At 43.8% G+C, this 9,944-nt stretch overlaps 1 protein-coding gene across 2 annotated transcripts in view; it reads right to left on the minus strand.

The window, feature by feature from the left end:
* Positions 1–3,985: 3,985 nt before the first annotated feature.
* bcl2l1 (BCL2 like 1) overlaps positions 3,986–9,944 on the minus strand; it is a 22,697-nt gene continuing 16,738 nt past the window's right edge. For both annotated transcript variants that reach the window (XM_080534057.1, XM_080534058.1), the window contains exon 3: positions 3,986–4,135. In XM_080534057.1, coding sequence (XP_080390183.1) covers positions 3,992–4,135 — 144 coding nt within the window. In that variant the 3' untranslated portion in view covers positions 3,986–3,991. The remainder of the gene's footprint in view (positions 4,136–9,944) is intronic.

Here is a 9,944-nt window from a genome sequence, read left to right on the forward strand (position 1 = left end):
TTTCCTGTTTCAGTGACTTACTTCTGTGACTATTACAACTGTGGCATATATGCTACTTTGTCTGTCATTTGGCCATGATTACTGATTCCTCATTCAGTTGGATTATCTCTCAGTGAATGCTAACTATTTCTATATCTTTCCTTCATCCCTCCCTTCTTCCCAAACCAACCAAAATAAGATTTCATAGATCTGTCCACATTGGTCTTTATTCAGTTCTAAGACATTACATTGGATTCCTCTAAGACATACAAACAAACTGAGATAATGGTGTTTTAATCTGCAGCTTCCTTTTAACAAACTATCAGTGGGCAAATAAACCATAAAACATCTTGTGAAAATATTCTCTTGTGGGGTTTCTTTTTATAGTTTTTTGTTAGCCTTTTAATAATGACAAATCAAATACACTTCAATGCAGAAAAGGGTTTTAAGGCCATTTGAAGGGACACAAGACGCTTTTACATCATAAATAACATTTCATAGTCTTCAGATGTTTTTTTCTTAAATATGTTACTAAGCTAGCTTCCTATTCTAATCATAGTTTAAACAACTAGTATACATAGTGTCATGCCAATGCTGTCTCAATTCCTTCTTGTGCCCCCAGCAAACATTTGCCATACAGTATACGCAGACACGCACACTCACACACGCATGCTCGCACATATACGCACGCTCACAAACGCATTCGCTCTCACTCTCTCTCTCACACACACACACACACACCCAGGAGGGGAACAGGGTCAACCTGGACAACACATTGCAGAAAGAACCTGCAAGCAGCTTTAGAGGGGCTGAGCGAACTCTAGAAAAATATATACCATTCTGGAATGTATCAGATCTATGTTGACATGGTGATGTCACTGTCTTCATCATGGGAGTGAGTATTTGGGGTAAAAAGATGGAGCACTACTCCTGTCTGCTCTCTCCTCCTCCTCCGCCTCCTCTTCTTCTTCCCCTGAATTAGTGTACCTGTCAGTTGAAAAAGTGTGAGCATGTAGACCTCACACGTCAAACCAATATGCCGTTTAAATTCAACATGTTTGAAACATAGACAAACATAGACAGTTCCTATCTGGTCTCTGGAAGATGTCTGACAGGTGGTTATTGTGTGTGTGTGTGTGTGTTGTCCCCCCTCCCCATCCTCATGAACCTCCAGGCTGTGAGAGAGGTGGCTCTGGCTAAAATCCAACACCTCTTCGCCAATGTGCACATCCCTCTCAAGGCACTGAGAGAGATGACGAACAGAACTGTCCAGCTGGTCAGAAAGTGGGTGGGCCTCAACACACACTCCACACGGGGCATGATCTTTCTCCCATGTGGAGAGGGAGGGCTGGGAGTCCCCAATGTCGAGTGGACCTACATAGCCACCAGGCTAGCCCACCTGCTCCACATGCTTAACAATGACGATGCCACCGTCAGAGAAATGGCCAGGGCCTCTCTCCTGCTGGATCTACGCAGAAGGAAGATCCCCCTGGCCAGAGCACACCAGAACAACTTCCTCGGCTTCAGGAGGAAAGACTCTGGGAAACTGGATTCCCAGGCCAAGGGCTTCGGGGTCTGGTCTGACTGGCCGGATCTCAATGACCTCTGCAACCAGACTGGAGTTCAGCTAAGATGGACAGAACTTAACACACAGACTGAAGTCCCTGTCTCTGATGAGGTGATCACAGACCCCTGTGTGATTGTGAAGGCCAACATCACAACACCGCAGGAAGAGACTGTCGGACTGCACAGAGACTCTGCAAGGAGGGTTCTGCTCAGCCTGAAGCAGTCTGAGATCAGGCAGCACTGGTGTGGACTCAGACTAAAGGGAAAGCTAGCTTGTTTGGAGTTCGCTGACCACTCAGTCTCACACTCAGTGTTTAAGAACGCCGCTGTTGGTGAGGATGTTTTGAAATTCACCATCAAAGCAAGACTGCAGGTATTACCGACCAAGTATAATCTGTCCACCTGGTATCCCCACACTCACAGTCCATTCTGTTTAAACCATCAGGATTCACAACACCTAGAATCCATTGCACACATAACAAATGGATGTAATGCATACAAACACCTGTACATAGCTCGTCATGACCGTATTGTGGACATTGTGTCTGATACAGTACAAAATATCTTACCATCTAGCGCAGCTATGTACAAGCATGCCAGAGTGTTACCAGAGTGGTTTGGTTTTACCAATGACGTTTTTGCCAACATCCCAAATACACCTGATGTTGTCTTTGTTGACACCAGCCACAAGGAGGTGCTGATTGTAGAAGTAGGCTGCCCCTTTGACCTGTACATGGACCAGACTTTCCAGGACAAGTATATCAAATACCAACCACTACTTAGTACGATAACCAGCTTTGGGTACAAGTGTAAATTCAGCATACTTGTATTTGGAAGTCTGGGCCATGTATATAAATGCACCATGAGGGGTCTGAGAATTGCTGCAATGTCGAAAAGAAAGGCCAAACAGGTTGCCAAATTTTGCTCCGTCTCGGCTATTATTGGCAGCTTGGCCGTGTGGAGAAGGAGGTGTTATGTGTACCCTTGAGTGTTCAGTGCTGCTTAGCCCCGAAATATTTGATTCCCTGTTTGTGTAATATAATTTGTGGAACCAAATAAAGTATAAAGTGTGTGTGTGAGGAACAGCAGGTGGGCCAGCACTGAGTGACACATGAAAAGCTGCTGTGACATCACAGATGGAAACCAATCAGGCTTCTGCTTCATTCATCTAGTCAGGTCACATGACCCCAGGGCTGTTATTCTAGCTGTGGGGGCGGAACTCAACAAAACGTGAACAATCATAACATGGTATTTTAGAGTTGTGTTGTTCGTGTGGTAAATAAATACTGAATGATTCTCCTCTCTGTGATGCTCCCCTGGTGAACATTCCAGCTCACTGGTCGGTTGGTTAGGATGTTAGGTTTGACAGGATTTTATTGCAATTCTTCTTTCATAACAAAAACAAAAACAATCTCAGAGTCATTATTCAAACTTCAAACTTCAAACTTAGATCCTCCTAATATGTCATGGTCTGCTGTGCATCCAGTCTATACAGGCCAGAGCTGTGTGAATGTGTGTGTGTGTGTGTGTGATCACTATCTACCCTCAGAAATGATGGTATTTAGAACTATGTAATTATAACTATTTATTTAAAACACTCAAACCAACAAACACACTTACATGTAGAAAATTAAATTACTTCTCTCACTTTCATAATGTGTAGTGTGTGTTTACACATGCACACGCCTGTTGGACCTAAGACATGCTACTCGCTAACGTCAAGACTCAACCCCTCGTCTCACCAATAATGTTCAACCTTTAACCTCCATAAAGTTTTGAACTTTGAACTGTAATTTCTCAATCAGTCTCAAATTCTAGAAGAGATGAACAAAAGAACAGCTGTTGTATGTGATCTACGCTGTCTGTTGGCTAGGAGGCTGGATGGGTTTCCCCCAATTTAATAGGGGCAGGTGGTACATCCCTTGCCCTTTCACTGTCCATATGGCACATACCATCTCAGAGTGGAGGGGTGGGGATTTAGGGGCCAGTAACAAGGCAACCCTGTGAGAGAGCCAAGGAGGACCCCCTCAACACACTGGAATGGATCATTCTGCTACTCTGTTCTCTGACTTATGATCTACAGTTGGACAACATCATGAGGAGGACATTGTACAAAATTAAAATGAATTTGTCAAAACGACTTCATACAGACAGGAGAAGAGTAGACAGGAGTAAATATGACAACATTTGGTCCAGGCCCCACCTACCCCCCCGCCTCACACGCACACACACACACACACGGGGGGGGGGGGGGGTTGATGGCGCTCGGTTAAATTACTGACATCACACTCTCTCTCTCTCTATGAGTCTCAACAGTCTATCAGCTTCAGCCAATCAGAGTCCTCAGTGCATTGTGGGTTGGAAAGGAGGGAACGTGTCAGTCCTTGGCAAAATAAAGGAGGAAGAGAGGGAAAAGGTAAAAGAAATCCTTCATTTTTTCATCTTTTCACAGGCGTTTCTGGGCAAGCAGCGACCCCACCACCACGCCCGTGACCAGCGTCACCCCCGCCAGCAGCCAGTTCTTGAAACTCTCCTGAGACCTCCTGGTCTCTGCCGCCGCGTCCTGACCGAAGACCTCCGCAAAGCGCTCCTGGAGGAGAGAGAGAGGGGGAGAGTTAGTCTCCTGGAGGAGAGAGAGGGGGGGCGAGTTCAATAACACTTACATCTGACCCGTGCAAGCTCATAGGCACAGATGCGCGCGCGCGCGCACACACACACACACACACACACACACACACACACACACAAGCAGATCGGCTGGATGGCAGCCATCTCGGTGACCTTCTGTGATCTTCCTCAATTGTTGACATTCCTTCCCCATCCTTAGGCCCTCCCCTTCCTGTCAGTCACAGTGCAGCAGTTCGGTGAGCCATAGAGAGCCAAACCCACTAGTGACACAACAGGATGCAGTTCTGTCCACGGCCACCAGATGGAGGTTAACACTGCATGGCTGATCAGCATGTAGAAAACACTGCTGTTTCAGGTTACAGTCAGTTATTGAGGGGAAACACAGAGGAACCTCTACACTTGTCTGAGCAGAATAATAGCATATCTCTGATAATCTGATGCCAAAACAGAGCATAATAAAATAGTTCACATTTGAGTGTTTAGTCTGTCAACGTGAACATCTGTCCTGGTTGGCTGACAGCTGTGTTGATGACAGTTGATTGGCCTGGTCAGGAGAACAGAGAGGCAGAATGTCTCAAGGGAGGGAGGGAGGGAGAGAGAGAGAGACAGAATGTCTTCATCACAGAATGTCTCGAGGGAGGGTGGTAGGGAGATAGAAAGAGATTGGTGGAAGAGAGGAGCGAGAGGCAGAGAGAATCATTCCTAAGGTATTCCAAACATGTCACAGATGTGAGGCGTGTCCCTGACATCTCTCTCTCTCTCTCTCTCTCAAACATTGGTCAGCTGACGGAAGGAAACTCAACAATGACCATACTTCCACATAACACTCTCCCTGTGTGTGTGTGTGTGTGTGTGTGTGTGGTAAAAGGGGGTTCTGAGGAATTGAGAGATCTGGTTTCGTGGTAAGGAGTTCTAAGAAGTAGTGGGAGGCGGTGACATGTTGGGGGCTGATAACGAGAGAGAGAGAGAGAGAGAGAGAGAGAGAGAGAGAGAGAGAGAGAGAGAGAGAGAGAGAGAGAGCCAGGAAAGAAACGAAACACAAAAGATTACATCAGTCTCAAAAGATTACTGACTGTACAGTCGAGTCTCATTCCTGACTACACTCTCCTACATGCCAAGACTCCCACTTTGTAAACATTCCAGTCATATATTGTCCACATAATTATTGTAAATAATTGATTTGGGTGTTTTCTGTCTCATGAACACTTTTTGTAGTCCACTAAATCTAAGACTACAATTCCCTTGATGCCTAGCCACTAGGTGACATTTTTGACACAGGTGTTGGCATTGGCATTGGCTAAATCAAATGATGTTGTTTGAACCCTTTATACCACTGCATTCACTTGTCTGCTTCATGCCTGAAGAAGGTCTATGACCGAAAGCTCGCAATAAAACGAATTGCATTGCATTTTCACTTTCATTCCAGTCACTAAAACAATAACTTACTGTGTGTGTGTGTGTGTGCATAGGTTATGTTAGTGCCAATGTAACACTTAGCAATGTAGCAGGTGTTATCCTGAGAGGTGGGGAGGCAAGCTAACTGGAGGGTACGACTGCTGCCATCAAGAACTCGCTGTGAAAATGGTTCTATATTACATTATCTTCAAACCGGGTCTTTTATCACAAGTGCCTGATGCCAAATGTCCTTTCAGTTGAGTGGAATATCTATAAATACATGCAGCAATATGGATTTTGGCTATACAATAGCGGGTTAATAGATCAAATGAAATACAAAAGGAACTTCCAGTTTTACATTAAGGGTTAGGTGATTGATCTGTACGACTACTGTTCTGTACCTGCCCAGACATGTCTTTAAAGATGCAGACTGTTAATAGCTCTAACGTGGAAAAGCCCCGGTAAACCAAGTATTGTACAGTGGTTTGAAGAAATAAAAATGGACTGCACTTATATAGCGCCTTTATCCAAAGCGCTTTACAACGGCCTCTCATTCACCCATTCACACACCCATTCACATACCAATGGCGGCAAGCTACCATGCAAGGCGCCGGCCCGCTCATTGGGAGCAATTTGGGGTTCAGTGTCTTGCCCAAGGACACTTCGACATGTGGCCAGCCGGGGCTCGAACTGCCCATCTGCCAACCTTGTGATCATTAGACGGCGTCTCTACCTCCTGCGCCACAGCCGCCCCAGAGAAGAGATGTCTTTGTTTCATACACGCTCAAAGTCAGGCAGGAAAGATTCCAAAGTATTTGGGGCCCATTCATAAAATATTTGGAGGACAAGGACTTATCACACTTGCTGGACGAATCTGGGGATGAACAATGATATACTCTGTAATAAACCATTTGCAGTTGTTGTGTGTTGTTGACCAGGAGTAGTGTAGCGCTACCGATCCCTGGCCACCAAAACATCCCGCTTCAAAAACAGTTTTTTCCCCTCTGCCATAAGGACTCTCAACACCTGACTCACTGCACTGTATAAATTGTAAATATGTTCTGTCTTGTCTTGTGGTTATGTGTGTTCATGTCATGTACAATGTGTGTATGTTTTTTGACACTGTTTATGAGCTGTACCGACAACAAATTCCACCGACCTAGGTCGTGTGGTCATTAAACTATTCTATTCTATTCTATTCTATTCTATTCTAGGAGTTGGAAATAATTAAGTATCTGTTGCAATGTAGCCTTTTCTTTAGTTTTCTCTCCTTTTTCTTTTTTTTTTTTAAAAAATGTAGCCTTTTGTATGTACATGTGTATGGTAATTCTGGTGACTTATTTGCATGTATGTATATACCAGTACATATATATAATTATTACTAGACTATTATTATTATTAAAAAGAAATCAAGAGTTGTTTGATCTTTCTCAAAAACTCAATAAACATATTGTTGAAAAAAGATGAAAAAAAGATTGTTTTAATTATTTATTTTTTATTTTGTCCCACTGTCCCAAAAAGAAGAGTAAAGCCCAATGCACACGGCGTGCGATTTTGTCGCACAACAACATTCGATTCTCAATTCACACCAATGAATGAATGAATGTGAATGGAGAATCGAATGTTGTCGTGCGACAATATCGCATCGCACGCCGTGTGCATTGCGATGCGATATTGTCGCACGTCAACATTCGATTCTCCATTCACACCCACACACTTCGGTGGTGTGGATTGAGAATCGAATGTTGTTGTGCGACAAAATCGCACGTTGTGTGCATTGGCCTTAAGGCACAGGCATTACCACATGTCAACATGTTATTATTATTATTATTAATAATAATAATAGTAACAATAATCATCATCATAATAATAAATGTATTTATATAAAATAAATTAAATAATATTTCCTTTCCCATGCCATCCTTGACTCCTTGTGGTTAACAGACTCAATAGCTATGGTGTGAGAGAGTCCGTAGCATTTCAAGTTCCATGTTCTGTTATTTAAATATTCGTATATATTCAGATTTTCTTTTACTTTGCCTGACGTTTTTCTTTTTGCCATGGTATCTTTTGAGGATCGAAATCGTGATACTTAAGATGGAAGTAAAAGCTAAAATGTTAGTATCATGACAACACTAGTGTGTATATGTAATGTGTGTCTTGGGTTGGGCACAGATAAAAGATCCCTTGTAAAAAATGGACAATGAAAATTGTTGAGTAGGTGTGTGTGTGTGTGAGTTTACTAGGGGTGCAACGGTTCAGTTGGCCCACGGTTCGGTATGAACCTCAGTTTTTGGGTCACGGTTTCGGTACGTGTTTTATGCGTAAGGAGGAAAATAATTATGCTATTTAGCTATATAAACTGTTACTTTAATTTATTTTGCTTATATGACTGGTATATTATAATATTAAAAATATAAATATAACAAAAAACTTTCAACACTTTCAAATGTAAAACATTTTAATAAACACTTTCAAATGTAAACGTGCCTCTTCGGCTTGACTACTGGTATAGGAGAGTTAAGCTTAATGCACACGGTGCGTGATTTTGTCGCACGACAACATTCGATTCTCAATTCACACCACCGAAGTGTGTGGGTGTGAATGGAGAATCGAATGTTGTCGTGCGACAAAATCGCATCTCACGCTGTGTGCATTGTCTCATTCAAAACAATGGAATCGAATTCGGCGGTGCGACAAAATCGGGGCCTTAAGAATTAAAAGTAAAAGTGCACTTTAGGCTTGACAGGTTTATATTATGTGCATATAGGCCTACGACACGCATGCAAAAAAAATATACAAATACCTCAAAACACAGATTTGTAGCAATCCGGGGCTTCCTCAGACTGTTGCCATGTTCTCAACTCCGCTCGCCATGAACAAACATTTTAACAAGTTACAGAAGCAACTGTGTTCCAGACAAACTCGACCTCCGACTTTCAATGGAACACAGCAACAGAAAAACCGACATTCACTAGTGCGTATTGAATCGTGGAAGGCGAACCGTACGGTTCAATATAAAACCGAGAACCGTTCCACCCCTAGTGTTTACTGTGACGCACATGGGGAGCAGCCTAGCTGTGTAGGGCCTGGTTCAGGCTGACCCTGAGGGTCTGAAGAGGTAGGGTCTAAGACAGAGGTATGTATGTATGTGTGTTTGTGTGTGTGTGTGTGTGTGTGTGTGTGTGTGTGTGTGTGTGTATGGCCTGAGGAGGTAGGAGGTAGCGCCTAAGCCCGAGGTGTCTGTGGAATGTTGTACCGTGGGTGTAGAGGATGAGATGGCAGTTAGTGATAACGGACGACACCATCGTAATGCAGATGTGTTAAAACATGTCAGAACAGAACCAACACTGTACTAACTCTGTACTAACACTAGGGATGCTCCGATTTATCGGCCGCCGATTTAAATCGGCCGATTTCACTCCAAATGACTCGATCGGTGATCGGTAAAAATGGCCGATCGCAAAAACCGATCTTTTTTTTTTTTTTTTCCCCTGGGGAAGACAGATAACTGAACAGAAAACATAGGAGGACGTAACAGTATGTAAACCATGAAGGCCACGTTTATGATGTCTTTTATACAGCCATATCGACTGACTTGGGCTTCAGGCCCTAACTGGGTGATAGGCCAGACTTTTACTATGCCATAAAAATGGGTCTGCGTTTGCTTGGTGCCTAATGGATCAAAACTTTTGTCTAAAAAGCAAAAAATATGTAGGCTATCCAGTCAGTAGGCCTACAGTTATGTATTTTTTTAAAAATCGGTATCGGTATCGGTTGATCTTGAGGAAAGAAATCGGTGATCGGTATCGGCCCCAAAAATCCAGATCGGAGCATCCCTAACTAACACTGTACTAACCCTGTCCAACTCTGTCCTACTGCTGTACTAACTCTGTCCTCACACTGTCCTAACTCTGTACTAACCTTGTACCAGCCCCTCCCTGCCATGCTGGCCCCTCCCCTCCATGCTGACACATATCACTGAGGCTGGAAATGACAGGATAGCTGATTGATCTGTACGACTACTGTTCTGTACCTGCCCAGACATGTCTTTACACACACACACACACACACACACACACACACTCACACTCACACTCACACTCACACACTCACACCCCTTTCTAGTAGTCACCAGTTGCAGTCATCATTACCAGTAGATCATTGTGACAGAACCATGCATGACAGGTCAATATGCTCTGAATAATCCCTCCCACCCACCCACCCTCCCTCCTCTATCCGCTGGGGAGGTCAGGTACTAGGCAGCGGTAGCAGCCGTTAGAAAGGATTTCCTGCCTCATCGTTTTGTTGAGAAAAAACTAGTGGAAGAGAGAGAAGGAGGGAGAGACAGAAAGCGAGAGAGATACAGGAAAGGA

The sequence above is a fragment of the Nansenia antarctica genome (genome assembly GCF_963989245.1).
Source record: "Nansenia antarctica genome assembly, chromosome: 6".
Lineage (NCBI taxonomy): Eukaryota > Metazoa > Chordata > Actinopteri > Argentiniformes > Microstomatidae > Nansenia > Nansenia antarctica.